This window comes from Suncus etruscus, chromosome 10 (assembly GCF_024139225.1).
Source record: "Suncus etruscus isolate mSunEtr1 chromosome 10, mSunEtr1.pri.cur, whole genome shotgun sequence".
NCBI lineage: Eukaryota > Metazoa > Chordata > Mammalia > Eulipotyphla > Soricidae > Suncus > Suncus etruscus.
Genome location: NC_064857.1, coordinates 110,615,728 through 110,631,519, shown reverse-complemented (window position 1 = coordinate 110,631,519; position 15,792 = coordinate 110,615,728). Strand labels below are relative to the sequence as shown.

Sequence of the window (15,792 nt, the reverse complement as noted above, 5' to 3'; positions counted from 1 at the left end):
CTGAGATACATAAATGCATCAAACCTCAGAGATGTTTGCTGTTCTTAGTTCTTACACTTGATTTTAATTCCGAGGCAAATGAAAAAGTTCTAAACATTAAGAGTTTTTAAGACATAAGTTTTGTTTTTCAAAGGAGCAGGTCCATAATAGCCAAAAATAAAATTAATGACTCAGTTTAATACTCAGTAGTGGGTAGTGGTTTTAAATTTTGATTTGGACACCTAAAAATACTACAGGTGCTGACAGTTATAATGAGTGTAAATTCTATACAGGAGTATATAGAAATTATTGTGATTATTAATAATTAAAAATGGAAACAAATAATATTGCAAACTTTACATCATTATTACTAGTTGTATGAAGTGTGGGTCTATATGTTGTGAAGTTCTGAGAAAGAGTGGAAAATACTCTAAAAGCTTTAAGAAAGGATAAAAATGGTTTGCTTTTCAGAAATCATTCTAATATCGAATTTATATTTTTTATCCAGTAAAGAATATTAAAAGAATATTTCAAAAAAATCTATTAATCCAAAATGTTGAAAAGAGTCTCTCTGGGTGGTTGTATAAAGTGGAAATTTAATGAGTTCTTAATAATTTCTGTACCTACTTATATTCTCTATTGAATATTTAACATTTATAACTAGATTAAAAACAACAGAGCAACAGAACTCTATTCTCACTCAATTTGTATTGCTTTACATCCTTCCCCATTGATCTTTGGCATGACTGTGACTTGACTTGGCTAGTGTGCCAATGGTGGTTAAAAGGCAGCAAATGTCCTTGCTTAGAGGACACTACCTTCTTCTCTTCCATGGAAAGAATTCTTCAAAGGGAAAAAACCACTTTGGATAGATTGCACCAATAAGAAATATGAGATATACATGACCTGTGCACCCAGCCTTCAACTAGAAGCAAGTGTTGCGAACCCTTCCTTCCTGTCCAGAGCTGTGTGGACGAGGAGTGTTGATGTTGCTGAGAAAGAATTGGGGTGGTTTGAGCAGGTTTAATTTTAGTCCATGATCAAATTTTATCTGTGATTTTAACTTTCTAAGTAAAATCTCTCTTTCATCTTATTTTAACTTACATTTTTACTAAATTGAATTCCACAAAAGTCTCCAGGTTTATGAAGAAATGAACCAATTTTTAGGCTGATGAGGAACATTAACTTGGAAAGACATTTGAAGAAGTCTAGAACATCAAAAGCTTGAAACAATCAGCAAAACAACCCTGAAATTATAGTGTTGTTCTATCATTCATAGTGTGACTGCCACGTTGATGAGAACCACAAATTCCAACTATCATTACGCCATTTTGAATTTCTCTTTAGTCATTGCCTCATCATTGTTCTCATTGTTATTTATCAAAACTATTTATTCGCTGCCTTAAAGTGTTACGGATAGGGCAAGAAAGAATACAAAACCGAGTGAATGCATGCTAATCTGAAATATTTCAATCAGTGTATGACTGCAAATCAGAGATGAGAAATGTTACCACTCGAATCTACAGTGAGGAATCCAGAATGGGATCTGGACCCATGAAAGCTATTTTTTGTGTGTTTTGTTCTTGGTAAGGTCATTTTCTTCCCCTGAGTCATAGTAAAATGAAGAATAAACTATCGGCTCCTGTGAAACAGTTGAGAGAAGTTCTTCAGGAGAACTCTAAAGTGAGGGGAATACTTTACTTACACTGCAGACCCCCCAGTGTGGACTAGAACAGCACACAGTTCTCCCAATCTCATTAACCCCCACCACTTCACTGCGTGAGCCATGTGTCAACCTTGATCCAGATGGACTCTGACTTCCATTGGAGTCATTGAAGTAACTGGCCTTGCTTTCAATGGTTGCTAAGGCCATCATTTAGAGATCAGGCAGCTGATTTAAGAGGATGCTGATAGAAAAAACAGCCGTGGCCACGTGGGAGACCAGAGATCCGCACCGCCACCACTCCGCCTGCGCCTGTCCCCACCTGAGTGCAGGCAGGGGAGTGCATCCCCCACGCACCTTGCCCGTGGGCGCCCGAGAACCCTGCGCCTGACCCACTCTGCGCTGGGATGGGCTAGAATCTATAGGCCGGGTGAGTTTGGGTCTTCTCCCCAGACCTTTGGGGAGCCTAGAGCAGCCTGTGCCCCCTGAGCCCTGGAGGTGACCTGAGACTCCCGGCGGGGGAAGCTGCCAGCTGGGTCAGAAGAACCTGAGGGAGGCTCTTGAGCTGAGACCCACTTCCGCTGACTCCCAGGCCGGGGAGGGAGGGCAGGGAGCTAGGCTCAACAGCGCCCCCACCGCTGTGGCCAGGGGCGGAACTGCACCGGCTGGCAGGACTAAGCAGAGGGAATTGACCAGGCAGGCCCACTGAAGGAAGTGGCAGGGCTGTCTTTCAGGTAAGGGGGGGGGGGCGCGAGGAGCTAGGCTCAACAGCGCCCTACACCATTGTGGCCAGGAGCAGAACTGCACTAGCTGGCAATAAAACGGAAGAGCAACTGACCAGGCCCCACTAGAGGGCACGCGAGGGGCTGAACCTCAACGAGCCGACACAACAGAACAGCCCCCGCTTGAACCATGCTCAGGGACGGGACCCATCCCCACACCACAGGGGGCAAAAGCGGTTGAATTCAGAAGGCACTGCACTCCAAGCCACACCAATGAATGCAAAGAAATATGGGTAAATTAAGGAGAAACCTAACATCTGGAGAGACGGACAGAAACCCTAGCAAGTTTCCAAGTCCACCAAGATAAAAGAAATGAAGGAATAAAAGGAATGAAGCCAACGAATACAAGAAATCCCTGGATGAACAAATCAGTCAAATTAAAGAAGAAATGTCATAGAACATGAGAGATTCCATACAAAGGGAATTAAAGACACCGTAACAAGCCATACGAGCAGTATCACATAGTAGGAGAAGAACATTGAAGAACTCAAAGGAAAACTGCAAACAAAAAAGTACCAAGAAACCAACAAGGAAATAAAAGGCAAAGCACTGGAAGAAAAAGTCCAGTATCTAATGAACAAGGACAAAAGAAATAATCTAAGAATTGTGGGTATTCCAGAAGGGGAGGAACCAGGGAAACGGGAAGAACAAGTAGTCAGGAAAATAATAGCAGAAAACTTTCCCACCCTCTAGAAAAAAGCCTCAGTGCAAATCCAGAAAGTGAAGAGAGTCCCTAATAAAATAGACCCTAATAAACCAACACCAAGACATATAGTAATCCAAATGCCCCCTCCCCCAAAAAAAACAAAAAAACAAAAAACAAAGAGAAAGATGAACTCCTTAAAGCAATAAGGGAGAAAAAAACCTCAAGTACAAAGGAAGGGATATAAGAATCAAACCAGATCTCCCATTTGAAATAATTCAAACAAGAAGACAGTGGAATGACATATTTAAACGACTGAATGAAAGAAATTTCCAACCTCGGGTACAATACCTAGCAAAACTCTCATTCATATGGGAGGGCAGACTGAAAATATTCTCAAACAAAAAAAAAAACTTGCATTATTTGTGCAAACAAAACCAATCCTAAACGACTTACTCAGAGACGAATTACACAATCCAAACCCCCGATTGTAACAACAACCACCCTACAAAACACAACTGCACAACAGTCCTCTATGACAATAATCTCCCTAAATGTTAAGGAACTAAACTCTCCCATTAAAAGACACATCCAAGAGAACTGGATTAGAAAACATAAACCTAACTTCTGCTGCCTGCAAGAAACACACCTACAGCTATAGGACAAGCACAGGCTTAGAAAAAGGATGAAAATTAATTATTCAGGCTAATAGAAAACAAAAAAGAGCAGGGACAGCCATTCTTATATCAGACCAAATTGCATTCAACCTCAAGAAAGTGATCAGAGACAAAGAGAGTCACTACTTACTGATCAGGGGAACACTAGATCAAGAAGTACTGACCCTGGTCAATATTTATGCACATAATGTAGATCCAAAAAATATGTGGGACAACTGCTTGCAAACCTGGACAAACACATGAAAGGAAATGTGATAATAGTAGGAGATCTCAATACTCCACTTTCACCACTGGACAGATCCACCAAACAGAAAAATAACAAAGAAATAAGAGCCCTAAATGAAAAAATTAGAAGATCTAGGGATAATAAACTTATATAGGACCCTCCATCCCCAGAAAGCAGGATGCACATTCTTCTCAAGCCCACATGGAACCTTCTCCAGAATATACCATGTCCTAGGATGCAAATATAACCTATATATTACCACAAATGTAAGGATCATTAGAAGCACCCTATCAGATCATTATGCAACAGAGGTCAAAATTGACTACAAGAAGATGCAATGGAGAAAAACTAATACCTGGAGATTAAACAACAAGCTGCTCAACAACAGCTGGATCAAAGAGGAACTAAAGGAAGAAATGAAAAGATTCCTTGAAACAAATGAAATGAAGAGAAAATTGTCAAAATTTGTGGGACACAGCAAAAGCAGTAATTAGGGGGAAAATCATAGCAATGCAGGCCTATATTAAGAAAGAGGAAAATGACAAAATAAACGGCTTAAAGGGTCACCTCAAGGAATTGGAACAACAGTAGCAAAGAAATCCAGCCACAACCAGAAGGCAAGAAATAATAAAAACCGAGCATAAATAAACATCATAGAATCTAAGAAAACAATACCAAAAAAAAAATCAATGAGACCAGGAGTTGGTTTTTCAAAAAAAATAAACAAGATAGACAAACCACTGGCAAAACTCACCAAAATAGAGGGAAAACACTCGAATCAGTAGGATCACAAATGAAAGGGGAGAGATTAAAACAGAACCCCAAGAAATACAACATATCATGAGATCATATTATGAACAACTATACTCAGTTAGACTAGAGAACCCAGTAGAAATTGACAGATTCCTGGAAAAATACCATCTTCCAAGACTGAAAAAGGAAGATCTTGAAAGCCTAAACAGCCCAATCACTTCAGAGGAAATTGAAGATGTAATTAAGAAACTCCCTAAGAACAAAAGTTCAGGCCCAGATGGATTTACAGGTGAATTCTATCAAACATTTCGAGAAGACTTGCTTCCACTTTTCCACAGGCTCTTCCAAACCATCGAAAAAACAGGAATCCTCCCCAACTCCTTTTATAAGGCTAATATCACACTCATTCCCAAAGATGGCAAAGACACCACCAAGAAAGAAAACTACAGACCAATCTCACTGATGAACATAGATGTAAAGATTCTCAAGAAAATTTTAGCAAACCGAATCCAGCACTTCATCAAAAAGATAATACACCATAACCAAGTGGGTTTCATCCCAGGAATGCAAGGTTTGTTCAACATACGCAAATCAATCAACATCAAACATCACATCAACAACAAGAAAGACAAAAATCACATGATCATATCAATTGATGCAGAGAAGGCGTTTGACAAAATCCAACACCCTTTCATGTTGAAGACACTCAGCAAAATAGGGTTAGAAGGAACCTTCCTCAAGATAGCTATCTATGAAAAGCCCACAGCCAACATTATCCTTAATGGCGAAAAACTAGAAGCATTTCCACTAAGGTCAGAAACTAGGCAAGGCTGTCCACTCTCTCCACTCTTATTCAATATAATCTTAGAAGATTGCAATAGCAATCTGACAAGAGAAGGGAATCAAAGGAATCCAAATTGGGAAAGGGGAACTCAAACTATCTCTTTTTGCAGACGATATGATGATATACATTGAAAACCCTAAAGAGTCCACAGTAAAACTCTTAGAAACAATTAACCAATACAGCAAAGTGGCTGGCTACAAAGTCAATACACAAAAGACAGTAGCATTTCTCTACACAAATAACGAAGGTGAGGAGAGAGAGATTAAAAATACAATTCTATTTAAAATAGTACCAAAAAACATAAGGTACCTAGGAATCAACTTTACAAGGGAAGTGAAGGACCTATATCAGGGAAACTTCAAAACGCTCTGAAAGAAATTGAAGAGGATCTAAGGAAATGGAAGAACATTCCATGCTCATGGGTAGGTAGAATCAACATAGTCAAAATGACTATCCTACCCAAACTACTATATATATTTAATGCAATCTCTATCCAAATTCAGACATTATTCTTTAAAGAATTAGAACAATCAATCATAAAATTTATCTGGAACCACAAAAGATCCAGGATAGTCAAACACATATTGAAAAACAAGAAGCTGAGTGGCATCTCTTTACCTAACTTGAAACTATACTATAAAGCCATAGTGATCAAAACATCATGGTACTGGAACAAAGACAGGACCTCAGACCAGTGTGATAGAACAGAATTTCCAGACATAAACCCCCAGATATACAGTCAACTAATATTTGACAAAAGAACCAAGAACTTGAAATGGAACAAAGAAAGTCTCTTCAACAAATGGTGTTGGTACAACAGGTAAACCAAACGTAAGAAATTGAAAATGACCCATACCTCACTCCTTATACAAAAGTCAAATCAAAATGGATCAAAGACCTTAAAATCAGACTGAAATCTATAAAGTTTATTGAGAATATAATAGGCATAACACTCAAAGACCTATACATCAAAAAGGTCTTCGAGAATGGAGCACCAATGGCAAGAACTTTAGTGTCAAACATAAACAAATGGGACTACATCAAACTAAAAAGCTTCTGCATGGTGAAAGAAACCCTACATAACACAAGAAGACAGTTAAGTGAATGGGAAAAAATCTTTGCACTCAATACATCAGATAAAGAGCTGATATCTAGAATATTAGAAAGCTGTGTCCCCCAAAATCAAGTAAAGCCACAATAAATGGGGAGATAAAATGAATAGACACTTCTCCAAGGAATACCAAAAGATGGCCAACGAACACATGAAAACATGATCACCTTCACTCATCATTATTGAAATCCAAATCAAAACAACAATCAGGTACCACCTTACACCAATGAGAATGGCTCACATGAAGAATAATGGGAACAATCTCTGTTGGCAAGGATGTGGTATGAAAGGAGCTCTCATCCACTGCTGGTGGAAATGCCCCCTAGTCCAACACCTATGGAGAACAATCTGGAGAGTGCTCAAGGAACTCAGAATTGAACTGCCATTTGACCCAGCAATTGCTCTCCTAGGTATCTACCCCCAAGTTGGAAGGACATTCATCCTAAAGTATGTGTGTACCCCATTTATTGCAGCACTCAGTATAATAGTCAAGTCTTGGAACTAACCTCGATGACCAACAACAGATGAGTGGATCATTAAGATGTGGTATCTATACACAGTGGAATAGTACATGGCAGTCAGAAATGATACAATCATAGACTTTGCAGCAACATGGATGGGCCTAGAACATATTATTTTAAACGAAGTAAGCCAGAATATGAAAAATAAACACAAAATGATAGCACTATTCTGAAGCACGTAGAACATACATCATATATACAACTAATACTCAATGATCAAATAACAGGGTTTAACAGGGTAGAAACTCCAGACACTGTTACAGTCATCATATTCTGGGGAGTAGTGCCCAAATCACATGAAAGAGAATCATTACAAACTCTCGACACATTATACCATAAAGAATGCAGCAACAGCAAAAAGAGCAGCATAGAGAGAACAGGTATGTACTCAGCATTTTACTACAAAGGCACATAATAATCTCTTGGGGATCTTATACAGGATTACAGGTAAAGAATACCATGGGAAATCACTGAATCCAATGCAAGCATTTCAAAATAATATGTTTTAATGCCTTAATCATACTATATTTAAATAATCTCTCAGCTTTTCTGTCCACAAGCGTTCTTGGATACAAAGGGTGGACAACCTAAGATGGCACCTCGGGACTCAGTCACATGAGATACCATATCCAGCTTGAGTTATGAAAATGTCTTGATAAAACTCTTTAACATACCTTTTATTTCTAGGTTATGCATTCTTGTAGGACCTGAAGCACGTGACCTACTCATTGAACACATTCAAGCAAACAAACATTCCCTTGCTCTTTTCTCCTCTCTTCTCACTACTTCTTTTCTTTTTCTCTTTAATCTTATTTTCTCTTTTCTCCTTTTCTGTCCCTTCCATATACTTTCCTCTTTTCCCCTTTAGAAATCCGACTATCTCTTCACCTCTCAATCCCATCCAGATTTCCCACTTTATTAAAACTCTTCACCCTCAGCTCTTAATCCATTAGGCATCAAGACTGACCTCCTACCCCAATGAACCAGTACCCAGCACCCAAGCGAAGGGACACCCACTCAAACCCACACCTCGTCCCTGGCAAGAAAAGACAACCAACACCCCTGCTGACTCATGCTGTGTGGCCCTCCTTACCAACTCTTCCTAAAGTGGACTGTTGCTTGATACCAGACTTGGCTCTAAAAGGATCCCCAATGCAAGAACTCTATCCAAGACCTCCCTGCCACAAATCTTTTGTCAATCTGAAGAAGGTCAGGGTGTGTGATGAAAAGGCGCCAGGGAACCCACACCCCACACCCTCAAGAAAATCTCAAAAGACAATGGAGAAACCTGTACTTCTATCAAAAGTATAAGAGCTGTATAACACTACCTCTTTACCTGCTTTTCCCCAAATATAAGGTAGTCTCCTGCATCACTTTGTTCCTTTAATTACTTTTTTTATTTCATTTTTTAAATATTTTTATTTATATATATGTGAGCACATATATTTTTATTTCTATTTTTTTATTTTTTGGGTGTGTGACTTGTTTCTGTTTTCTTCTCTTTCCACCCCCAAATGCACCGGCAATATAATGTAGCACCATTTCTTCCTGCAAAGGCACACTAAAAAGGGGGAAATGTTATGTATAAAAACAAGCTCTTATCTACTAGGGATAAGAGCTCATACATTTTTACAATACAGGGGCATCTCCCACCTTGAAAATATGTCATGTGGACCCAACTTAGACCCCTGGTGATTAGACACCGACCGTTCAGCCTTGAATCCTGAATCTCAGCCATAGAAATGACACTGTTCTTCACAACAGCTACAGGAATCAAATCCATCCGGGACATCCTTAATACTGCTCGGACACCAACATGTTCCAGCTCTAATATGATATCCTGACAACGAGGACATTGGGAACATTGACCTAAGAGCAGGTTATTCTACCTCACCAGCTAACAATAAGACAAAATCAGAAGACTTGTCACCCTTTGGTCTGTGCAAAAGCCAAGATCGTGATCTACAGATGGCAGATAGAACCATGAGCAGGCAGTATATATCCTGGGACCAATAAAAAGCCCTAGTCTAGGTTTTGATCTACAACCTGCACAACAACCATGATCTCTAATTTCAGAGGCCTGACGAGACAATAGCAACTGAATGGGTCTTCTGGAAACATAACGAAAGACGCTATCCCAAGCTCCATCCTAGGATCAGCTCAAGGACCAAGACCACCATCCACAGAAAACAGATTAAAATGACACTGAGGGAACAAAACTTCTAGAACCACAAGGAAAGACTTCATCATAAGTTCCATCCTTGACCTGTGCAGAGACCAAGATCTCTAGATACAGAGACCTGATTTTATCACCCAGGACAGAGCAGAAGTCTTCCATACACCACAAAAACACTAAGGGGAGAGTAAGTGAACTAGAAAGGAGTTTATAGTTAATCCCATGACAATATACTCCAAGGATGGAGAAACCCTTTATATCTTAGGCCAAGAGAATTCCTTTCCAAATGACCCCAATGTTTACTATGCCTATGCAGAAGAGAAAGAAAAAAAAAAGACAAAAAGCACAAAATAATCTTTTTTAAAAAATCTATCTAGTTTTGTCGATTTTTTTGAATTGGTGTGGATATTGAACTTTTTGTCTCCATTTTTATTTATTTATTTATTTTTCTTCTTTTCTTTCTTCCTTTTTGCATTCTGTCATGTTTTTTATTTGAAGACTGTGGCTACTATGTGGTGCCTATCTTTATTGTGTAGTGCTCACTAGATAGTTTATTTGAAACTTCTTTTAATTCTGCTGTGGTGTTTCACCTTTTTCCCCTTCGTCTCTCAAACCAAGGACGAGAGCCTCTAGAAGGACTCCACCCATTTTCGGTGTATTTGATTTTTACCCCATTTTATTACTTTTCTCTTCTTCAAACAAAACCACATAACTTAAACTGTCTAGTCCCACCTCCCAATTAGAGGGCAAAATAATGGAGGTACCATGACCAAACAGTTGTAAGATCACTAAGTAGTAAGCTAGACACAAAGGGGACCACTCATTCTAGCAGCCCCAGGGGTGAGGGTGGAGGATATGGGAGGCAGGACAGGAACAGAGATGGGAGGAAAATTCAGTGATGGAAATTACCCTGATTCAATGTTAATATGTACCTAAAATATTACTGTGAACGATATGTAAGCCACTATGATTAAAATAAAAATTATATACAAAAAAGAAAAAACATCCATATGAACATTTAGTGGAAATAAAAAATGATCAGACATAAATGTCAAACCCAAAATGAACAACAACAAAATAGATAACCTATCTACAACGAGCTATACACAGAGGGGAACAGATACACTAGCATTCCAGTGGGCAAAGGAGGAGATATGGGACATGTGCTGGGAAAAAGGGTGGAGGGAGGATGACCCTGGTGGTGGGAATGCCCTTGATTCATTGTCACTATGTACCTTAAATAATATAACTGTGAAAGGTTTGTTATTCACTTTTGGCCACAATAAAAAATTATTTTTTAAAAAAGAAAGTGATTCTTTGACGTGTTAACTGTGTAAATTTAGGCAGCTTACTCAACTTTAGAATCTCTGTAAAGTGAATTATGTGGCAATAACAACTACCTCATTGAACTTTTATCAAAGATAAAATAAAGCAGTGCTTTTCTTTAGCCAGTTTCTATAGCGATGTGTTTAAAGCAAGAACAATTCCCAAAATCTTATAAGTTAAAATGTTACACAGCATATCACCATCTAAAGTTATCATTTTAAAATACAGATGTATTTTGTTCATACAGTCATACATATTTTATAAAATATAATATTATACATACCATTTGTAATCATGTTTGCTTCCTTAACAGGTTATCATAAGCATATTTCTTGCTAAGAAATGTGCTTATATATATGTGCCTTTTCATCCATGTAGTCATAGACACAATTATGAATTGAAATATTTTACTTCTTGTTGTTGTTGTTGTTTGTTTGTTTGTCTTTTGGTTTTTTGAGCCACACCCATTTGATGCTCAGGGGTTACTCCTGGCTAAGCGCTCAGAAATCGCCCCTGGCTTGAGGGGACCATATGGGACGTCGGGGGATCAGACCGTGGTCCTTTCTTGGCTAGTGCTTGCAAGGCAGACACCTTACCTCTAGCGTCACCTTGCTGACCCCGCAATATTTTACTTTTTAAAAAATCTTCAGCACAAAATAGTATTTCACAGTGTCTAAAACAATTCAATCATCTTTCTTGGACACTTAGGTAATTTTAGATCTTGACTATTGTGAAAAATTTATTCAATGAATATAGGAGCATGAAAATCTCTTCAAACTAGCATTTTGGAATAGATCCCAAGAAGTGGAGTTGCTAGGTTTTATGGATACTTAATTCTTTATTTTTTCTTGAGAAGAGTCCATATTATTTTCCAAAGAGGCTGTACCAGCAAGTATTTCTGCCAATAAGATGAGGATTTCTTCTTTTCCACATCCATGTCATCACTGATTATTCTTTTAGTTTTTATTTTTGCACCACATTTGACTATACTCACAGAGTGTTCTTGACTGGCTCAGGGAACCATATGGGGCACTGGCAACCAAATCCAGGTCATCTGCCTGAGCTACAAGTGCTTTACTCAATATACTATCTCTGACTCCTTGTTCCATTTTTCTTTCTTTTTGGTTTTTGGGTCACACCTGGTGATGCCCAGGAGTTACTTCTGGCTATGCACTCAGAAATCACTCCTTGTTTGGGAGACCCTATGGGACACTGGGGCATTGAACCGACTATGCTCATATACTTGAGCAAAAGACGTAGTAATTTTCTTTTTTAAAAAATTAATTACTTTATTTAAGCACCATACTTACAAAGTTGTTCATAGTTAGTATTCAGTCATACAACATAGACCACCAGTGTACATTTCCTGCCACCAATGTCCTCGGTTTCCTTTCTATCCCCACTTCCCATCTCTGAGGCAGACATTTTACTTCTCTCTTTTGATTTACTTTTCCTTTTAGATACTATGATCTACACTACTGTCAATAAAGGATTACCATCCACATCACTTTTTTATGTACTTTCAGCACCCAGATCTAGTCCAGAGTAATAGATCTAGCAATTTTCAAGGTAAATTTCTAGATGTGTAATTATTGGCTAAAATCACAAACATTTTGGGCCGGGAAGGTGGCAGTAGAGGTAAGGTGTCTGTCTTGCAAGCACTAGTGTACGACAGACTGCGGTTCGATCCCCCGGCGTCCCATATGGTCCCCCCCAAGCCAGGAGTGATTTCTGAGCACATAGCCAGGAATAACCCCTGAGTGTCAAACGGGTGTGGCCCAAAAAATTACAAACATTTTAATATCACATTATACATAGTGAAAAATACCTTCCAGAGAAGTTCCAGCAATTAAACCCTTCTGAATGGCTCATGTTCATTTCCCCCTATCTGTAGTAAAACTGAGCCCTACTCAGTTTTTTTTTTTTTTTTTTTTTTTTTTTGTATTTTTAGGCAAGGCACAGATGTGCTCCAGGACTACTCCTCAACTCCGTGCTTGGGAATTATTCCTGAAAATTCAAGGATTAGTGTGCTGAACCCCAATCCCTTCCAAGCCAACGATAACCTCAGTACTTGGAGCCATCTCCTGTCACTGTACTCCTTATAACTCTACTCTTAGTAGATGTCTGATAGTAGTGCACTGTTGTTTTAATTTTTGTTTTGATTAGCTCTGAAGATAAAACTGGTTTTTTTTTGGTCATTAAAAAACAAAGGTTCTTGCCATGTAGGAAGGAATTAGTGTATCATTAGAGAATTCGTCATGTTATATGGGATATATGTTCTTGCATTTTATTAACCTTTTAATTTCAGAAACTTTTGAAATGGTATAATTTAAACATTTTATATAATTAAATATAGTATAACATTTTTTGTTTGTTTTGGGGTCATGCCCAGTGGCACTCAGGGGTTACTCCTGGCTGTGCACTTAGATATTACTTCTGGCAGGCTCAGGGAACTGTATGGGATGATGGGGATCAAACCTGGGTCATCTGAGTGCAAGGCCAATACTGTGCTCTCTGTGCTATTGCTTTGGCCCCTGATATAGTAAAACATTTTTATGTAGTAGTTTGAGGGTAGGGATTCTGTGTGGGGATGAGGTCACTAGTTGGATGCTTAGTGCTATTCCACATCAGCGAATGTAATTCCCAGCACAAGCGTGTGGCCCCTTGCATTTCACACACGGATGTGTGCAAACACAGCATTCTATTTGTTCCCAAGACATTGCAATTTTTGCCACTATTAGTTCTATTATTACTATTTGTAATGTCACAACAAATTATTACTACTACTACTACTACAAAGGGGAGGAAAAAATAAAAACAGTAATTCCAATAACAATGTTTGCTTCTTATAGAATACTTTCCCCTAGCCTGATTGGCTGAAGCTGTTATAAGTATCCCACTCTCACCTAAATAAGTCGAGTAATTTCCCCAAAGTTTCTCCAGATGGCTTAAATCTGTTCCAGCTCATCCTCTGCTGTCCCACCTCATTCCAAAGCTGTCAGGCCACGAAATATTCTGGGATCTGACATCCCCAGCTTCATCTACAATACCAAAGCCTAAGCTCTGTGCGGGTGTGACTTGGTTGAAATGGGAATTTCCTCAACTTCAGAAAATAATCTTCTATTATCAATGTTATGATCAATTTTGGTTGTTGCTTCTCTACTCAGCTGTTCTCTTCTTTTTGTGTTTTGTGTTTTATCTTTAGGACCTGTACTGCCTCTGACCTGAGGTCCATAATGTTTCCTGCTAGTCAATCCAGGTCTACTTCATCAGGTTTACTTTTCTGGGGTTTTTGTCCAATCTAGTCAATGTTGCCTCTGGACTTCCACATCTGTTTCAGATCTGGAAATAATTATTTCACCCAACTGTAGTCTTGTCTAATATAATTATCTTTCATAGGTATAATAACTTATCAATAGTCTTAATTTAGTATTTTTATAAAATGTGATTCTCACACAGCTATCTCCTCCCTCCCTCCCTTCCTCCCTTCCTTCTTCCTCCCTCCCTCCCTCCCTCCCTCCCTCCCTCCCTCCCTCCCTCCCTCCCTTCCTTCCTTCCTTCCTTCCTTCCTTCCTTCCTTCCTTCCTTCCTTCCTTCCTTCCTTCCTTCCTTCCTTCCTTCCTTCCTTCCTTCCTTCCTTCCTTCCTCTTACAACTGGTGGTACTCAGAACTTACTCCTGCCACTGTGTTCCAAGATCACTTCTGGTGCCCTTGTGGTATTCAGAGCACTCTAAGTGGTGCTGCAGATAGAATTCAACTTTCTGCATGCAAGGGAAAGGCCCTGATTCCGAGATCTCCTGTTCCTCAAGCATTTTTTAAATGCCCAGATAAATTCTCTGCTTTCTGATCTTACAAAGGGATATCTGAGTTCCCAGCTGGTTTGCAACTCCCTTGAGAGATATTTAATCAATCAGACTGTGTTCATGTCTAATCCTTTTAATCTGAGAAGGGGTCAAAAAGAAAAAACAAGTTGTAGTTTTCATAATTTATTTTCTCTGTTTCTGAATTTCTCTGAACCAAGCCCAGAGATCTATCAGACAAAGCTTTCCTCTCTGTGCCAGTTTTTTTTTTCCCACTGATACCACCCACCTTCTTTAACTATGAGCCTGTTGAGGTAACATCCCCACCTTTATCATCACATAAATTGAAATGTTCTGAACTGAAATGAATGCATCCGGGTCTTTTATGGTTGATTTTGCTGAGCAGGGAAATTTGCACCTGTTTGGAGTTGGCATCCTGTTCAGAGAGAGCAAGGGAAAGAAACACAAAGGCCAGCACATCCATGATGCTGACTGACAAAATTACTTACCAGAGACATCTGCGAAGCTGTGATCCACTGGGGAGAGATGTGAAAATGAGCCCCAGCTGAGTCTCCCAGCACAATGATTCCCTTGGGCTGTGAACCTGGGTGGCACAATTTATTTGCATTATTTATGCACTCAAGTAGTGAAACCTCCAGATTGGAGACTAGGTACCCTGTTGTGTGTACATTACACAGAACATAATCACAGTGATGCATTACCACCTTTTGCAAGTTGGAGAGTGATGGGCATAATACTTAGGATTGAATGAGATTTTCAGGCCAACAGACTGCTAGCTAAATTGTGAAAATGCAGGTGTATTTCCTAGTTCAGCAGAACGTTGTGAATGAATGATGAGAGAATAAACAAGTTAAACTTTATTTGAGCTCAGAAATGAGTTCTAGATTTTGGCTCTAGAAATTGCTTTCTCGAAACCCCCACCAATTCACTTGAAGAATTAATGAACTAGAGGCAGAAGCGGTAGGGCATTTGCCAACTTGGGACAGACCTGGGTTTGATCTGATCCTCCAAATTCCAAATGGTTCCTTGAGTCTGCCAGGAGTGAAAGAGGGCAGAGCCAGGAACAACCCTTGAGTAGTGCCGAGTGTGGCTCAAAAACAAAACAAAACAATGAATGAACTCAGAATAGTTTTGATTTTCCAAACGCCTTTAAAGTTTTTCATTCCTATACACAATAGCAGCGGTGGATGATTCTGGCTGATGCATGTGGAGATGGTGATATATAGAGAGTCCTGTCTGTTTGAAAGTTAAGAATCACTTAACCTGATTC

The 15,792-nt window shown here is 39.1% G+C and overlaps 1 protein-coding gene across 1 annotated transcript in view; it reads right to left on the bottom strand.

The window, feature by feature from the left end:
• Positions 1-15,792, bottom strand: part of AOAH (acyloxyacyl hydrolase) — a 280,216-nt gene that overhangs the window by 151,891 nt on the left and 112,533 nt on the right. The window contains exon 11 of the mRNA XM_049781733.1: positions 15,011-15,105. Within this exon, the coding sequence (XP_049637690.1) occupies positions 15,011-15,105 (95 nt within the window). The remainder of the gene's footprint in view (positions 1-15,010; positions 15,106-15,792) is intronic.